This window comes from Dermacentor variabilis, chromosome 5 (assembly GCF_050947875.1).
Source record: "Dermacentor variabilis isolate Ectoservices chromosome 5, ASM5094787v1, whole genome shotgun sequence".
NCBI classification, from domain to species: domain Eukaryota; kingdom Metazoa; phylum Arthropoda; class Arachnida; order Ixodida; family Ixodidae; genus Dermacentor; species Dermacentor variabilis.
This window is the reverse complement of record NC_134572.1, coordinates 84,483,114-84,502,277: the sequence shown is the minus strand read 5'-3', so window position 1 is coordinate 84,502,277 and position 19,164 is coordinate 84,483,114. Positions and strand designations below refer to the sequence as shown.

Genomic DNA, 19,164 nt, shown 5'->3' with positions numbered 1-19,164 from the left:
ACAAAATTGGTATGCCAGCACTGATTACAGCTCAGTTACAGTACAGTAGAACCTCGTTCATATGTCTTGGAAAAAAAAAAAAAAATGTGAGAAAATACGTACTAGTGGGGAAAACATACGATCCGAAGTGACTAAAAGATTGGCAGACAACTGCAGTAGAGATGTATGTAATGCAAAGCGCTGCATGAATCATTGCAGCACGAGATGCCAACACATGCCCAGTTGGCGGGGCCCAAGACTATGTCAATTTTGCGGCTTCGATAAGGTTACACTCGCGCTGCTCGAATTCGGCCTCGGTCAGCAGCTCCTTTAGACGGGGCAAGTCCGCAATCACATCAGTTGGGGCAGCACGCTTGATGCTCTTCTTGCGCCAAAACCAACAAAGTGAGGCACTCACTTGCGCAGCATGGAGCACGAGGGTCTCCAGGTTGCACATGAAATGCGGCACTGTGCAGGTCTCTGCACGAAATGTCTGAATATTCGAAAAATCATATAGTAAATATTTGATTACCAAATCAAATCGTTCAAAAAATCCAGTATTCGATTTGATCTGGTGAAATTTGGGTATACGAATACTCCTAAAAAGAATACATTATCAGTATGAACTCATTTAGCATTTCTTTTTATTGTCTTTTTAACATGAATTGAGGCAGCCCGAGTTGGATGAGGATCACCTTTCAAAGGTTAATTCATTCTGAGCCACAGTGCTATCTTAATGTCCTGGAGACAAGTAAACTTTGTGGATGAAGCCTATAAAATTGTGTCTTGTCACTCAGTCAGAGCACTGAAGTGAGATAATTGTAACTGATAGTAAGCTTAATCGTGGCTTACCTGGTCCAAGTTCTTCTGGGCTGACAGTTCGTACCCCACATTGATGTGTCGATAACTTTTAGTGGCATCACATGAATAGTCCTTATCCTCAGCCAGTGCTTGGCTCAGAATAGGGTCATCACATTTCATCTCCAAAGGATCAACAGCAGCTTCTGTCACATCCTTCTGCAGCAAATTATGCGATAACTCCAGGTTATGTGAAAGCTACAGATTGGATACAATATTCGCCACATTGTGAGTGTGTCTACACACACACACACACACATTCTCTAGATATTTATATTACAGTTACAGAAGATAATGTAAACAATACTGGCATCGGCTATGGAAGAGCCTGTTTTGCAAGCCCTCTTTATATTATGTAGCCATTTTGTACTGATTAGAAAACTTTCTACTGTTGATTTCCAAGGTTTCACTGTATGAAGCAATAGCTCATGAAATCGCAAAACCTTCCCTCACAAAATGATGATTATGAAAAGAATGCGACTTATTGTCTGCTTTGCTGCGCCTAATTTTTCATTTCTGAAATTTATTTTGCATGTTGAAAACTACACACAAGGTTACTATTCCCATGCTATGCAGTGCTTTCATGCAACTAGTATGCCGTGCGATGTTGACCATAGAAGTAACACGGGGGACTGTCATGCAAGGGGTCAGTAAACTAATGTTCAAAGTTTGAGACTTCCGTGAGCATATTCTACACAACTTAGGAAATCGACAAGTTTTGAAATAGACAAACCAAAAAAGAAAACATTGATTGAAGCAAAGTCAAGAGTTAGTAGGGTATTGTTGCATGCTAACATAGTCTGCAATACTATAGGCACCGAAATGTACTGCAGGCAATAAATGCGAAATGTCAGATCCACAACTGTGAAACTAATTTAGAATCACCATAAAGAACACTGTCTGCAAAATGAGGCAATTACAGCACATGTGTGTTTACAGGAAGCTGGAGTCTCAATGTGACAAACAGCAGGCAAAGTCATTTATTCTACAGTACAACCATAATATTTTTTCAAGCGACAGTACAGCATAAAAAAAGAAGTAAGAGTTGAGAAAACATAACAGTGAGAAAGGCTACAAATCGCCACATTAGCAACAGCTCTGAATTGCTGCCAGTACAGTTAGCAGACGTCTCAGCCCATGCGCATGTGTATAATTAAGAGACACAAAGAATGCTCTGCGACAGCAGCCTTTTTCCACTCTTGATATGCTTCACTGTAATATTTTGTGTATGTTTTACCATATATCACCACTCTATTGCAATGAAGCTGACAAAATAGAACCAGCAATTATGCATCCTTGCTGGCCCCCCAAAAAATGTAGCCCTATGCTTGGTTCCCTGTATGTTTTAACCCATACACACACTTCAGGTCTTTGGGTGCTTCGCGAACTGCTCTGTGCACGTTTTCTCCTTATATGCTTGTGCAACTTACTTTTGTCGCTTATTGCAACATACATTTATCGACTTCGTATCAATGTGCAAAAGCAAATTTCCCACTTCACCGCTAAATTTATGTAACTGCCACCTTTACATGCAAAGTAAGATGAAGGAAGATTATAAATTAGCGACGTATCAAAGAGGAACATAATCAGGATGTCTACCAAGTTGACATTTTCAAATTTCCCGAGTTTTTCAGGTTTTTCCTGAATGCCTTTGCAAAATTCCCTGAGTGACCCAAAAATTTGTTTTATGTCAAGATGGGCTGACACCATATTGCCCGTTGCTATGACTCTAGCAAGCATGTTAAAAAAAATTAAAAATAAAAAAAAGACAATCTGGGTCGGTGACAGCAGCGGGATGACGGTCACTAATCCGTTTGGTTTCATCATGCAGGTAAGAAGACAACATGACTACTGTATCCATTCCAGTGATTCGTTCTTGCTGGTGCTGCCATGCCTGCAGCTTTGTTGTATGCTTGTGAACATAGTGATATGGTTTTAAAAGAGCTGCTTTTCCTAGCGGGAGACATTGAGAGCAATCCAGGCCCTGATCTAGCGCGAATCACAAAGCAGTTGAAGGAAGTTGCAGCTGATATCAAGGAAATTAAAGAAGGACGGCTTGCTAATATAGATAAAAAACTAGATGCTCTGTAATGCCTGGAGTCGACGATAACTTCATGCGTAAACCAAATACAAGACATACATGAGAGTGCAAGGAAAATGGAAAAACAAATGGACAACTTGGTGAACCAGAGTAGACGATCAAACCTAATAGTATACAGTCTGACGGAAACAGAAGGTGAAAACAGTGAAAAGCTAGAACAAACTGTAAATAAGACCATTATCCAGGACACGCTTGGCTTACATCCCATTGCCATAGAGCGAATTGATCGTCTCGGTAAACCAGCGCGTAACAAAACGAGACCAGTAATCTTTAGGCTTCTGAATTCTAGACAGAAATCTAATATTAGGAAAGGGGCGCAAGCTAAAACACACAGGTTTGTCTATCAGGGAAGACTTCTGTAAAAGAACTCAAGAAATAAGGAAAATGCTGTGGAATAGCGCCAAGGAAAACCGAGAAAACCATGACAGGGTTTCTTTGTCATTAGACAAGCTTTACATTAATGACCGAGTTTTCGGTTGGGACGAGGACAAGGGGGAGCGAGTATCACTTAAAAAAAAAAAAACAACGCAGGAGCAAAGCGTCCAATCACGCGAAGCCAAGCGCAGTCAAAGAGCTAACATTATTAAACGTAAATGCAAGAAGCATTTTAAATAAGACTGACATGCTTGAAAATCTGCTCCTTGAACATAATCCTGACATAGTAGCAATAACTGAAATGTGGCTTCCCTTAGCTTTCTTAAATCACGAATTTGTGCCTCCCGATTACTCCACCATTTGAAAAAAAGACAGACTCGTGGTGGCGGCGTGGCACTGCTGATAAAGAAATCCCTCCCATACGAACCGTTGCCAAACGTGAGGGATGCTGAGGCCGTGTTCTGCAGAATTACCTGCAACAACACTGCCATAATTGCAGGCTGCATTTACCGAAGTCCTGACTTGGACGAAAGCTTAATAAAGAACGTACATGAGTTTCTGCAGCGCCACGCTCACAGCCTAAGAATTATCCTCATGGGGGACTTTAACCTTCCAGAAATTAACTGAAAAATGCAATACTCATCACGTACTTCAGAAGCGCTAATTGATTTAATGCTAAACTTCAACCTACAACAAGTAGTTGATCAAGCAACACGCACACATCATACTGCAAGTAATATACTTGATCTAATACTACTCTCTGATCACTTCTTTGTAAACAAAATACGTACATACTAGTATTGTTGAAGGCATATCTGACTACGATATTTCAATGTGTCACCTACCTCTGTCGTTTAGTATACAAAAAAGGTCTTTAGAAAGCACCGTCATCGACTTTGCGAAATCGGACGATGCCACTGTTTTGAGGTACATGGCACATGAATTCACAGATTTTGCAGAAATGGCTTGCAATCCTTCGGCAGACGCAAATGCCCTCTGGATTAAGTTTAAGACAGTAAGACATGACTGCATTGAACAATTTATAACATTAAAAACAAGAAAATCACGGAAATACAACCCATGGGTACCGCGTGAGTTAATTCATGCCATATGAAAAGTAAAAAGGTTACGTTGGTCTTTGAAGAAGACTAAAAATCGATCACTCCAACATCAAAGTTGATTACTGCCAAAGCAGGACTCAAAATCTGACTAAGCCACACCAGAAAATAATACTTTAATACTACCCTGCCTAACTTCGTAAAAGGTAATCCACACAGATTTTGGAATCACTTCCGTGCACGCAAAGTAATTACGCCAGAACGGCCCCACGATGAAAAAGTTTCTTAACCTAATGCATACAACAAGTACTTCCAATCGGTATTTACTGCAGATAATGGGTTTATCCCCCAAAAAAGTTTCTACAGGTTTCACCATTGACTCACTAAACATAACTGACTCAGGAATCTTTAACCTTCTACTGGTTAAGTAAGTAAAGAAACTGGCAGTATTGAAAATAAATAAATAATAAAATCGAGTTTGAATAGTAAGAAGTAGCATTTATTTTATTCCAAAAGAAAACAGAAGGGAGGGGCTAGTAAAATGCACAGAGAGTAAAACATCTTCAAAAAGAAATGGTAAAACCCATTTCAAATCGAGCCAAACATTCTCAAATACGAATAAAAAGAAGATGCATACAGAAGCAAATATTATCGAACATTAGCTATTTCTATCAACTGATAGCAAGCTCATTGTTATGAGGCCTGAACTTTGTCACAAGTGAGATTCTCTCGCAACAGCTGGCAAGTCAACCTCAACTGTCCTAACATACTTTCAGCCTGCGCACAATGCCTCCGCGCATAATGCCTAAGTGTTGCATTTCACTGCTTTAAAGAATTTATTTTGGTTTGGATGAGGGATAGCTGCATCTCAGCATCAGCAAACACTGTTTTTTGAGCTCAAGCTCCTTCAAAGAAGAGGCGGTATGCTTCCTTTCCCTTTCATTCCTCAATGTGTAGGTACTCTGTGTTATCATCCTCCTTCAGCAGCGTATTCGCCACCCAGACCATTTGAAGCATCCTCTTGGCCAGTTGTACAGTCAACTTCTGATTTTTTGGACTCCCTAGAGACCGCGAAAACATAAGAAAAATCAGGCAGTTTGAAAAAATGAATGCAGGTCTTTTACTGCCCTAAAAGGCTCAAATCGCCACAGGCACACCTGAAAAAGCTCTGAAGGCCTGCCAGTAAACTTGTTAGGCATATCAGTGCTCATACTGGGAGAGGAGATGGCGGTGCACGCGTGTATAATTAAGGAATACATACTGGGTCCCGTGACAATTGCCTGTTCCTACGCTTCTTATGCTTCACTGCAATACTTTTGCACATGCTTCACAGCGTAAGATTTCTGTATTGAGGTGAAGCTGACTTTTGGGAACCGGCATTATGTAAAGCGACGTGCTTTCCGAGCTTCGAAGCCAATCGCAAGGACCACAAAGGCGGAGTCGCTGCCGTTGCTGACAGCGACGAGTTCTTTCAATGAAAAACATGGCACCCAACAGCAAGAAGCTTAATAGCGAATGTCGAAACAGCTGGGCCTAGCGTTACTGCAGTGGTGGCTAAGGCCGCCAGCATATCTGCGTGCAAGAGTGCCGGTTTGAGGCGACAAGGCAATCAAAACAGCAGTGGTGGTGGCTTTGAGTAATGCTGCTTGGGACCTGCGGTGATGGCAAAAGGTCCGGAAAATCGGATGGCGAATGGTTACTGAGTCCGAAATTTCAGATACATATTCAGAGATGTTCTCATACACTGACTCTGTGGAGTACGTGGTGGCATCGCAAAGCTGTCCGAATTATCGGGCATCTTGAAAGTCGGTTGTTGACTGTACACTGGCGACTCCTCCAGCCGACGACACGGCATCAAAGAAGATTTGTTGCGATTCCTCTCTATTACTAGAGCCAGCAGTATCGCCACTTTCATTTGCTTTCAATAAAATTACAGCTAATTTTCTCTGACAGAAGCACAAATTCCCGAGTTTTCCCGAAGTATTTCCTGACTACTCAATATCCCTGAGAATTCCCAGTTTTCCCAGTTGGTAGACACCCTGAAATTTATCTGAATTCCCACTAATACATGGGAGTGAATGGGATTTAGGTCTGGACCATGAAAATGTGACGTAGCAGCCAGCAAAACAGCGAGGAACGTATCTGTAGTATAGTGCCGCCCCCTGTCAGATTTCGGTGTCATCGTACATGTATGTTTTGTAGTTGTTTAGCTAGATGGCGCACCCCCTTCTGTCATGTGACGAGCTTGGGCCAATCTGGAGGTGTCACCTGGCGTGTGAAGCTTTTATTAGTAATAAACGGCTGCGGGTCGGCCGAGTCTTCGTTCCGGTTTTCATCGGGAGCAGTTTGCTCCGTGTCTCCTTCCTGCGCCGGCGCTAGCCGCGCGTTCGCCCGGTCGGGGCCCCCCGCTTGCCTGTCGCTGCCGACACAACATCTTTTGGCGACGAAGATGGGATTTCCGCAGCGGTTCCGACCGAAGCCCCAGGAAACCAACGAGCTTCGCCCACCTCAAAGCGGCCGGCGGTGGCGACTGGACGGATGCGCGACGAGCGTCCGCGCTCGTCAGCGCTCTCGGGCGTGAGGGACAACGGAAGTACTTTGCAGACGAGGAGCAGGAAGCAGCAAGGCAGTTAACCAGCGCAGCGTCAGCTTCAAGCGAAGCAGCAAGGTTTCCACTGCGTTACTTTAAAGACACCTAATAAAAGGGGTACTATATATAAGGGATGGGTACATACATTATACAGATGCATTACTAAAATATACATAAGCGATACACACAAACAAGTGAAGCTTCAGCCTGGGGCCAACATTTGGACAAGAGGACTGTCTTTGGTTTCAATTTGGACTTGCCGCTGAAGAGGGAAGGTCACCTTGTTAAACCACTGGCTACAGTTTGAGGCTTCTCTTGATTATCCACAGCTTATCACATAAGCAGCACAAGTTCAATTCAAATTTGTTAACAGTGAGACCAAGCCAGGAACAGTTAAGCAGCAGCTGAAGCAGCCAGTGCTGCTGTCAACTGCCTCATACAAGATAAAAAGGGATGGGGGTTTGATGGAACACTTACTGCAGCAAAGTCTCGCAGCATGTCGATTTTGTTCATGTAAAGCCAGTACAGGCAGCCAGCGTTCAGAAGCTTTGCAATGTCAGCAGTATCCTTGTCATTGGTCTTCAACAGATCTTCTACACTGTTTAGGGCTCTATGGAAACTTTCATCAAAAGTACTGCAGGACAAAGCAATAAAGATGTGTTGTTGATAACTGAGGAAATGCACAACACTATGCTATGTGCATCTCTGCATTGCTATCATGTGCCAAGTCAAAATATGCATTCTTTAGACTGCTGAAAAAATGTGCGTAGGGCTCAAGCTACTGCTCTGTTAGTTTTCTTGAACACAGTGTCACAACAGTCCAGCATAAACATTCATGTAGAACAAATGCCTAATTTTAATTAAATATTTACATACAGACATTCACATGCACTTAACCTAATTACTATTAGCCTAAGATGTTTCAATGGCTTGCGACTTGACTTGCACCTCTACTTCGTGCAGCTATGAAGAGAGGACCAGAGAGAAGGAAAATGCACTTAATCACACTTCCGTTGCGCCTCGTATGCACGCTGCTCTTCGTCCTCAATATACATGGCCGTCCCATAGCACTGTCACAATGCAAATCAGTTCCTAGGCGAGTTATTTCCCATACGAAAGTGTAGTAACATCACTTCCTGTTTCATATGCTAAGTTGCCGCTTCCTGGCAACTGCAGCGTATGCAACCATAATCTTTACTGGGAAATGCTTGAAGCAAATGCTACATGCAAAGGCGAGCTCTCCGTTCCCCCCCCCCCCCCCCACACACACAGCCAGTGGCACCACTGCCGCAGAAGAGCCACTTGAACCCAGCCGCGCATGCAGCATGCACCTCCCAAGTTTTGCCTACCAACACAACAGACCCTTGGGAGGCAGAGCTATACAGCTTTCGCTAAAAAATACTGCACATTCAAAATTTGGCAAGTAATCTGTGCAGAGCTTAACACTGTAACCACGGTGGCATATTACACTGAAGAGAAGGTTGCCTGTAATATTTTGTTGGTGATGTAAGGCCTCTGTTAGGATAAATATGGTTCTTGTAATGCGTATACATGAAAGAACTGCATATAAATATAACTATCACCTGATCACAGTGACTAAATTCTACAGCTGAATGTGGATGAAGCAAATAACACTACACACTCAGCTCTGGGCTGTGATACTCACCTGCATATTAAGTATCACCTATTAGCTTAAATTTATATTTTACTTCCTACAGGGCAAGTTGCTTAATAAATGCCATGAAACATTGTCGCTGAAAAATAACACAAAATGATGTTTGTATATACCTTTGGGACTGGCACCTTCAAATCCACAAAGAAAACTTGTTCAGAGGCAGTGGAGCTTTTTTTCCCATGCCAAGTATGGCAAAGCAACGCCATAATTCCTCCTGCCTTTCCTCAATACTATTTATGATATCTTTTAATTCATTTCACGAACCTTTGCAGAAAAGTGCAGCATTGTTCTTTTAGAATGTTGTCCTACAAGGCATACGTTAAAGCAAGTAAATCAAACAAAGATCAAGTACTGCCTCTCAATGCTTTCTTTTCGTTGTTGCCTTACATTGCAACCTCAAAAGCAGTGAAACCATAAATTGTGGCTCAGAGATTAGAAGCCATTTTCTAGGTTGACTAAAGTATAACCACAGCTAACACCTGCAACACATAACACACAGCACTATCATTCAAATGAGATTAGCACCTAAAGGGGCCCTGAACCACCTTTTATCAAACTGGAGAAATGCATGTGAAGTTAAAACAGGCTATTTCAGAAATGCTTTGACAGAAGTTATTCAATGCATTCAGCAGAGTGGAGTTATTGGCAATCAAACACCACCTTTGCAGTGCTTCCACTCCTTCAATGCCTTGCACTGCGAACGCTAATGCTAAGGTGGGGTTTGCCCATGGGGTTTGCTCCGCCTAGTGAACGTCACTGTGTCACGCATTTCAAATTTGATTTTGGGTATTCACAAGATGCCACTATTTTAGATTTTGGCCACAGATTCCACAGCTACATGCAACTGTAGTGCGTATGTGCAGCATTTGCTTTGTGCTTGCACTCGCGCTGAACCACGTGCTAAGTGGTGCAGAATGGATTAACACAGCAAGCTGAGCAAATTGGTCACTGAACATATTCCTAGGGGTGGGCAGTGCAACCCGAACGTAGGACAAAAGGAAGTACACGATACGAGCACAGACTAACAACTGATTAAACACAGAGAATGTGATCATATGATGAAGTGACGCGTACAAGTCGTGAAAGGGTGTCAGCCTATCTTGCTTTTCAAAAGCTCCGTTTTTTTATCATGCAGAGATAGAAGTCTGGCTGATGCATGTGCCCGAGTTGAAATGAAGTAGGCTTCCACAATTTTGCAGTTGATTTGATTTCCATTTTTATACAACATTTTGATTTTTTTTTTGAACAAAGGTTTGCATGGGCAATTTCGATAATGCGCGGCCATATTCGAGCCTGCTGCATTCCTGATCGCACCTTTGTGCTCCCTAAGGTGGATGTTAAGGAAGCGTTCCGTCTGCCCAAAGTACTTTTTGCTGCACGAAAGTGGAATAACCTAGACCACTCTCACTGAGCATGCCACAAGCTGCCACGTGTGTTTGACGCGACACATGCCCTTGGACGTGCCACATACACTTAATAGGCATACCGGTGTTCGCACTGTGACAGGATACGGCAGATGCACGTACTGTGTCTCGTGACAATTGCCCCTTCTTACACTTCATATGCTTCACCGCAATACTTCGCGTATGCTTCACCGCGCAACATTGCTGTATAGAGGCGATGGTGACTTTCGGGAACCGGTATTATACACCGCGTTGGGCTCTCCGAGTTTCGAAGCCATTGCCGAGGATTACAAAGGGGAGTGAGCGCGATTGCTGACAGTGGCGAATTCTTCCAATAAAGAAACATGGCACCGAATAGCAAGAAGGTTGGTAGCGAATGTGGTAGCAGATAGGCATAGTGTTGCCATGGTGGTGGCTACGGCTGCAGGTGGACCTGCCTGTGAGAGCGTCTGGTCGAGGCGGCGAGATAATTAAAATGGCGGCAGTGGTGCCTTCAATAACGTAATTTCAGACACACGGTCATGGCAAAAAGCCCAGAAAATCGCACGAAATTTCAGACGTTCTTATACATTAACCATGGGGGACATGGTGGTGCTGCAAAGGCATCCAAATTATCAGGCATGTCCGAAAAATTGGGCATTCGTAATATCGGTAGTTGACTGTAGATTGTATTTACACAAAGCATGTTGTACGTAGACTATGTAGACAAAGATTGCAAAAAAATTGATAATAGAGGCATACCAAACTAAGTGAGAAGAATGGTTTTAAATCCGAAAATATGTTGTACACGGATCCCTTGTAATGGGCGTGAGCTGTGCCAGTCTGTGTGCCCAGGCTGTGGAAATGGCTTTTCCTCAAATCCCAAGGCCCATGAACTTTTGATGCCAAATGTGCATGATAATCCAGAGGGTAAGAACACAAGTTCCACATACCACTCGAGGTTGAAATCCATGTACGGAAAGCGGGACAGCAGCAGGGTGCTCTCAACAAGGACGTAACTGTCCGCCAGCTTGCTGTTGACCTGTGGTGCAAACTCTTTCAGTTCATTGAACAGGTCTACACAAGTATCTGCAGGAAGCCTGGAAAAGCCATGGAAACAGTAGTGAGCCTCTGAATCTGAAGCATCAAGACACGTGCTTACTATCAGAAGCACAATAGAAAGATTCCCTGCACCACTGTACAAAACAAGCCTGCTGGTGTTCAGCGCATTCCACTGATAGGTAGTGTGACAAATATACTATGTAAGCACTTTTCTATTTCGCCCCACAAAAATGGAACAGCTGAAGCCACGATTCGAACATGCAACCTCCTGATTGGCAGTAGAACACAGCAGTTACTGAGCCAATGAAAAAAAAAAAAAACACACACACTAAAAGCAGAGTAGAGTTTTACAAGTGTTTGGAAGCAAACAAATGCTTTATGTAAGTAAAGAAATAATGTTGCCTCACTGCGCATGCTCCGTAGGCTATTTGGTTTCTGCACTTTACGTATGCTATGTTAATGTATGTTATTTGGAGAGTTTAACGTACATAATGTTTATCACTAAAATATAGTGTTGTCAAAGATGGTGACACCTGTGGCTCCCACATCAATATAAATTATCGTGATGGCTGATTGGCAGTAACTGTTGAAATGAGCTTTCAGTTCCTCTAAACTCACCTGAAACGCTAGCTATGAGTGCACAGCACACAAAATTTCTGATTGTTCGGCAATTCTGGCAACTCTAGGCCAGATGAGACGCATCAGCATAGAAACGACAGAATGATTGCTAATGGATTGCCTTGGTTTGGACATGTTTGGCACAAGGCACGAGGTGGCACCCAGTCTTTAACATCATCTTTATATATGCATTCCCGTATGTTAGACTGAGCGTCTTGACTAAATGTGCCCCACGACGTCATGCAAAGGTGCTCGCGTTTAACACAGGAAGGGGCAAACAATTATAAAACTGCCTAGCAAATTAAGCTGAAGTGACATTAGTACTGCAAGAAGTCCAAGGCCAAGCATTTTTACTAAGTGCAGAGCTTTCATGAGCACCGAAAATGACATTGGCATCTTACAAGAAGAGTGCCGCTGCCAGAAATACTGCACCAGCTCCTACCATGTAACCTGTGGCACTTATAATTTGTAATATTCAGGTAACGAATGATACTAAAGTCGAACCTCAATATAAGTCACATCTGACATGAAAATACCTTTGTTATCTGCAATATTTGTTACAACCACAGATTAGTTAGTTGCTGATATTGGTGAGAAAACATTCTAGATTAACTGTCTGAGATACAGTGGAATCTCGATAAACATAAATCGCTTAAATGGAACTGCTGCTTAAATGGAACACCATCCTCATGGTTGGTTGGTTTTTCTATTCATGCAATGCGCTCAGCAGTGCCTCTCAGTAAATGGAGCTCTTGATGCACGAAACCAATTACCCTGGTCCCTTGAAGTTGCGTGTAAAGAGAGTCGTCTGCATCCTGGTTTGGCATTTCAAAAAGGACCAAATGCAAAAGAATTGTCAATGCTGCGGGAATAAACAATGTGGAGCACACTGCAGCAGTGGGTTGCAGATTTCCACATTGTACAGATGTCCTTGATGTCAGTAAATGTGAACACTACAACATCGGTAGTGTAAGAGTTCCGAGAAAAAGACACTTGCTATTCCACTCAAGAGAGACTTCAAATGACGACCAGAATAATGTGAAATACAAAGGTTAAGATATATAGCAAAATTTTCACACAGCTGCTAGAAATGGTTTAAATGTTTCATATTGGTTTAGAATGGTAGGCATGCAATGGCAGGCATCTATTTCTGACACTGTATGTAGTGTGGAGCATGTCTGTAAAATGGAAACTGCAATTTGTACAGGGCGGCCACAAATTATTCAGACACTAGGTGTTATGAAGCATGCACTGGAATATCCAAGTGCACTGTTGTCCCAGACAGAATGTGGATGGTGTAGCCAAGAAATAAGCCCAACAGTGGCAGAACCACCGCACTGTTCAGAATGGGTAGTGTCAAAGCAAGCACAAGCATCAAATGTATCAATACAGTTGAATCTTTAATAATGAACATGGATATTAATGAACATGGGTCACTGGATATGTGTCACTTAGTATGAGTCAAACATATATGTCGCTCTTCAATAAACCTTTTTCATGCCGACTTGGGTAACTCTGTATGTGTCACTCTTCAATGACAAATAAGATTTTGATTTCTCCAATGATGGGCAGGGCGGAGTAAACCTGCATCAAATCATTGAACAATTTCGTTTTAATATATATTGCTACTGCATGAGCCAAGCGAGAAGAGGAAGAAGACGTGAGCTGGTGCAGCCTCAGGACGCCATCTTGACTTTACCATCAATCTCGTCCCTTGAATAAAGCTGGTTTAACATTAACCGTAACAGTTTTGTGTTGGAGGTGCTGGGTACTTCGACCAAGATGACGGAGCTGCTGCAGCAAGTGCCACGCCGGAGCGGACGCCTCGCTCGACTGCCTCCAACACCACTTGAGATCCCGATGTCCTACAGCGGCGACCAACAGCCTTCTCTGGCTGCTCCAGTGCGAACAACCGGCGCCTGGATGCATCAGATGGAGCCCCGCCCTTTCTCTGGAAAATTCGGTGAGGACGTGGAGGAATGGCTCACCCACTACAAGCGTGTGAGCAAGTACAACGGCTGGAACTCCACGACTCAGCTCGACAATGTGGTTCTGTTCCTCACAGACACTGCGCTAGTGTGGTTCGAGAACCATGAAGATACGTTCACAACGTGGGACAGCTTCATTACTCACCTCACAGAGTGCTTTGGTGATTCCACCACAAAAAAGGAAGTGGGCGGAGCAGACATTGCTTCAGCGCGCTCAAGTCTGAGACCTGTACTACGTACATAGAGGCGATCCTGAAGCTTTGCAAGACTGTCAATCCTCGAATGTCCGAAGAGGACAAGGTTGGACACCTTCTCAAAGGCATAGCCGAGCATGTTTACAATTATTTAATCGGAAAGGAAAGTCTCACCTCGGTCGCCGACCTCATCAAGCATTGCCGCACATTTGAGGCCTTGAAGCTGCGCCGTATCATGCCAAAGTTTGGCAGGCTAGCAAATGTCACAATGGTGGCAAGCATTGACAAAAACGACAACTACAGTTTTAAATTTGACCTTGCGGCAACTATAAGGCAAATTGTCCGCGAAGAACTTGAACGACACACCAAAGGGGCGGATGTCGAACAGCTTGGTTGCGCTTCCAACCAACCTCAAGAACAAGCATCTGCTGTGTCCGCATTGTCTGCCATGCCAGGCGTTGCAGACTGTAAAGTCGATCAGCTGCGACAGCACCGACGTACCTTTCCCGACGACATGACACATGATCAACGAACTCGTTGAGCTACCACCACGAATCGGAATTCGGAAGATCGCGTTTATTATTTGCAGCGTCTCAGGGTTGACTCCGAGGCTTACATCGTCGGTCGTGCATCGCCTGTGTGTTACAGCTGTGGCGCCTCAGGACACATTGCTCGTTTTTGTCGCCGGCGCCGACAGACAACATATGGCCCACCACCAACTTGGCCTAATTTTGGACGTGATAGTTATGAAGACCGTTGGCCGATAGACCCTGCAAACACCACAGGTGCACCACCCCGGAATACCTTCCATCAGTATAGTAGAATGAGTGGCTCGCCAGCTTCAGACCGCAGCCTGATGCCCCCAACCAGTCGCCAACACCGTTCGTCACCACGGCGACATGCTACGTCTCTACCGCCGTCGGGAAACTAGCCGGCGCGGCCGATGGAGGTAAGGTGGCCGGACAGTCTGCGTCTCTGCGAAATACTCCTCTGCCTATTATGATGCTGAAGAACAAAGTGCGTGTGTTAATTGATAGTATACCTGCAACAGCATTAGTGGATACTGGTGCTACCGTTTCCGTCATGAGTGTGACTTTGAAAGAGAGGCTGGGTCGAAAAGTTATGTTCCCGTGGAATGATGGTGTGACGTTTCGTGGTGTCAGCAGAGAGTGCCTAGTTCCCCTTGGTATTTGTGTTGCAAGTGTTTCATTCGGAGGGGAAGATCTTAAAACAGAATTTCTCGTACTACCGCGATGCACTCATGATGCGATTCTCTGGATTGACTTTCTTCAGGATTGTGGTGCATCCGTTAACTGTGGCTCAGGCGAAATTACTTTGAATAGTACGCTTCTCGCCACCCTTGCCGACACATCCTTACCAGTGAAAAACTATTGTGTTGTTTCGAACGATTTGATACTACCGCCTTGGTCACTGTCACGTATCCCTGTCAATTTCGCTGCTGCCGACCTTTCATCGTTTGATGCGCAAGTCCAGCCACTTACGTCGAAATGCGCAAAGAAATATGTACTTCTACCACGCTCTGTCGTGAGAGTAGTGAATGGCGCCTCAAATTTGTGGGCTTTCAATTGTTCTTGCGTCCCTGCCATTCTCCCGCGTAATATGAAGCTTGCTGAATTTGACGAGATTACTTACAGCTCCATTACAGTTCTAAGCGAGGAGGAGCAGTCTCATACTAGCGATCCTCACCAAAGCATTTCTGAAGAGCAGATCCTACGAATGATCAACAAGGCACTGCCCTCACATGAGCGCCGCGCTCTCGCACAAGTTTTGTGGGCACATCTTTCCGTGTTCGATTTCACACAAGGCGACAAGCAGGCTTCACTCCCGCGTTCTCGTGCTCGCCACAGAATTGACACCGGATCTGCGCACCCCATTCGGCAAAAGCCTTACCGCGTTTCTTCAACAGAGAGGACAGTTATTGCTGAACAGGTGAAAGACATGCAGCGGAAAAGTGTTGTTCAAGAGTCTTCTAGTCTGTGGGCAGCACTAGTAACCTTAGTAAAGAAGAAGGATGGATCGTGGCGGTTTTGCGTTGATTACAGGAAACTGAATGCGGTCACCAAAAGGGACGTGTATCCGCTTCCTAGAATCGATGATATCATCGATTGTCTGCATTCTGCTGCCTACTTTTCATCACTGGATTTGCGATCAGGGTATTGGCAGATACCCATGCACCCAGACGATAAGGAGAAAACGGCCTTCGTGACACCAGACGGTCTTTATGAATTTAACGTTATGCCGTTCGGCCTTTGTAACGCGCCAGCAACATTCAAACAATTCATGGATACTATCCTCCGAGGACTTAAATGGGAAATTTGGTTGTGCTACCTCGATGATGTGGTGATCTTTGGCAGCACACTGAGTGAGCATAACAGCAGTCTCAATTTTGTTCTGGATTGTGTCAAACAAGCCGGCTTGATCCCAAATTCCACGAAATGTTGTTTCGGAGAAAATGAGACGTTAGTACTTGGGCATCTGGTCGACAAAAACGGTGTGAGGCCAGATCCACAGAAGATTGAGGCAGTCAGCTCCTTTGAAGCACCGAAGTCAGTGCGGGAGTTGGAGTTTCCTGGGCCTGTGCTCGTATTTTCGTCGCTTCATTCCAAGATTCGCCGACGTTGTGTACCCCCTAACATGTCTTCTCGAAAAAGCCGTCCCTTTCAACTGGACATCGGCTTGCGACGACGCGTTCCGCCAGCTAAAATTTCTACAATGATGAATGGGCCCGTGTACTGGGGTAAAAACTTTTCGCATAAGCCACGTTTATGTTGCAGAGTCCACACAAAGTCTCCTTTGGCGTACGAGACAGACTGGTGTCGGCTGTCATAGCGCTCTTTCGATCGGCGTTGCGATGCCACAGTACGAAGACGAGCGATACGCCTGGCTTCTTCGGCAAGACAAAGCGTCTTGGCAACCCTCACACGCACATGCACCACATATGCGCCATGCATGCACTTCACTGCGACGATGCTTGATGGCACAGTGTGTCCCGAGGGAAGCGCAAGAGCATCCCAGCAACACACACACCTCACACACGAGGTGTTTCAGCAGTTGCAGTCCAGCGTGTCAGTACATTGCTTCAATGCTAATCAAAGTCACATCAACATTTATCACGAGATGGGTTCTGCCAGATTTTTTTTTTAAATCACAGTTACCTTATCCAGAGACTCTGCTGTTGCTGATTTGGCCTGCTTCAGAAACTTTTCTGGATAGACTTGTTTGAAGCAAGTACACCCCTGGCATATGGTGCCTTGCACTGCCACAACATAATTTCTTCTATGCACTATTCACAAGGCAGTGATGCTACCAGCCCACACCATTGTGGAGAAGCTTTTGGAGCAGCCACACACAATGTTTTTTTTTTTTTTACACGTATTTCGCCAAAATATTTTTGCTGGCTACAAAAGCTTCACAGACAGTTGCAGGCAAAAAATATATACAGTAGAACCTCGTTGGTACGCTCCCGTTACTTACATTTTCCCGGCACCAACGTTTGCCATTGACAACACAAAAAATTGCCCAATAGAGTTACGCTCGCTTTTTACCAGTTCATAGGTTCCCAGAAAACACAATTTTTCGGCACTAACATTCAGTATGGTGCCTAACTACGATCAAATGATATGTTTTCCGGCCACTAGATCTCATGTAAACAAGAAAATGCCAGAGGCGTGCACGATCGAGAACAGTACATAGCTGCCAGCTGTGGCAGTTTCACCGCAATACTCACCCGTCCATCTCACGTGAAAATGCCAGCACACACTCAGTTTCTCATTTCGGTACCAGCAAATCTTCTCTGGGGTTGTCGCACGCGGCATTCACAGCTATAACCGGCAATTCTATTGCAATAAGCATCTTCGTTTGTCTGTTTCACAGCATGTGGTGCCATCGGAAACGTGGCACATGCTTTTAACAGCCGATAACTGAAATGTGTCGCTGTTCCCTGCTGCAGACTGCGATCATATACGTTTTCCAGCCGCTATATCCATTGTGAACAAGAAGAGGAGCAAGGCGTGCACGATCGAGAATGGTATATAGCCGCCCGCCTCAGGTGAAAACGACGGCGCACACAGTTTCTTATTTCGGCACCAGCAAATCTCCACCCGAATCGTCGCACGCCGCATTCACAGCTATTGCCACCAGACCCATTGCGATAAGCATCTTTCCTTGTCTGTTTTACAGCGCGTGGTGCATAGTGCCATTCGAAGTGTATTGCATGCTTTTAATAGGCGATAATACAAACATGTTACTGTTCCCTGCTGCAGGTGGCGCGATGTGGGCATCATGTTACTTTACAGTGGCATCCAGTGTCACCCACCAGCTTAATTTCATTTCGGTTTGCCATCGCCCTCTTGAAACACCACACAATAGGAAAACAACAAAATGTGTCTTGGGCCACCAGAGCACCACCAGTTCCCCGCACGTTAGCGTCTCGTGCTGCAACGATCCGTGTGACGCTTCGCATTATGTAGATCTCAACAATAGTTGAGCCTGTCAAATTTACTTCGGATCGCACATTTTTCCGGTTAGTAAGTTTTTCCCATGTTTTTTTTTCAAAATGCATGAATGAGCTTTTACTATATTAAGAAATACATCAACATTGCTATTATTCTTCCCGGTTCCTTCCTTGCTGCCAACAAAGATGATGCTGTTATTTTCTCAGTCAACAAATATTAAGCAGTGTTTCAGTAAATTTAGATCAGTAAAAAAAAAAACATTTGGATATCATGTGAAGGCTACTTTAAAGGCAGATAATTTATTCAGGATATTATTACAAGTTGGAAAATAGGTGGGAGGAAACAGAAAACAAGACAGACAATGTATATTCCTCTGCAATTGAGATATATTATGCAATGAAAGTAGGGCAACCCACATTGGGGAACCAGATGTAGACCCCATTTCTCGAAAGGTGAGAAAATTTTAATGAAACTGTCACTGAGCAAATCGTACAACTGGACTGTAATGCAAGAAGCGACTGTTATTGGAGAAGATGCCACCAGTCTGTTGAAAGTTTCAATTACGACTCAACCAAATGCTTTAGTCTTGAATGCCTGCATTCATTGTAAAACATCATGCCTGGATGTGCACCAATAATATATTTTCATCACGTGCACCTCTGAAAGCAACACCAAAGTCCTTACCTGTTACTTGGTGAAGTCATGCTAAACACTTGAATATAGTAAAAACTAGTGCAGCAACATCAAACCGGTTTTCCAGACAAACCGGTTATCCGGTTATATGGTTGGTAATTCGGTTATTAGTAATC

The 19,164-nt window shown here is 44.1% G+C and overlaps 1 protein-coding gene across 1 annotated transcript in view; it reads right to left on the bottom strand.

Annotated features, from left to right (window-relative positions):
• Sse (extra spindle pole bodies like 1, separase) overlaps positions 1-19,164 on the bottom strand; it is a 100,958-nt gene that overhangs the window by 55,565 nt on the left and 26,229 nt on the right. The window contains exons 9-11 of the mRNA XM_075693045.1: positions 10,972-11,118; positions 7,439-7,595; positions 832-996 (exon numbers count right to left, since the gene is read on the bottom strand). Of these exons, the coding sequence (XP_075549160.1) occupies positions 832-996; positions 7,439-7,595; positions 10,972-11,118 (469 nt within the window). The remainder of the gene's footprint in view (positions 1-831; positions 997-7,438; positions 7,596-10,971; positions 11,119-19,164) is intronic.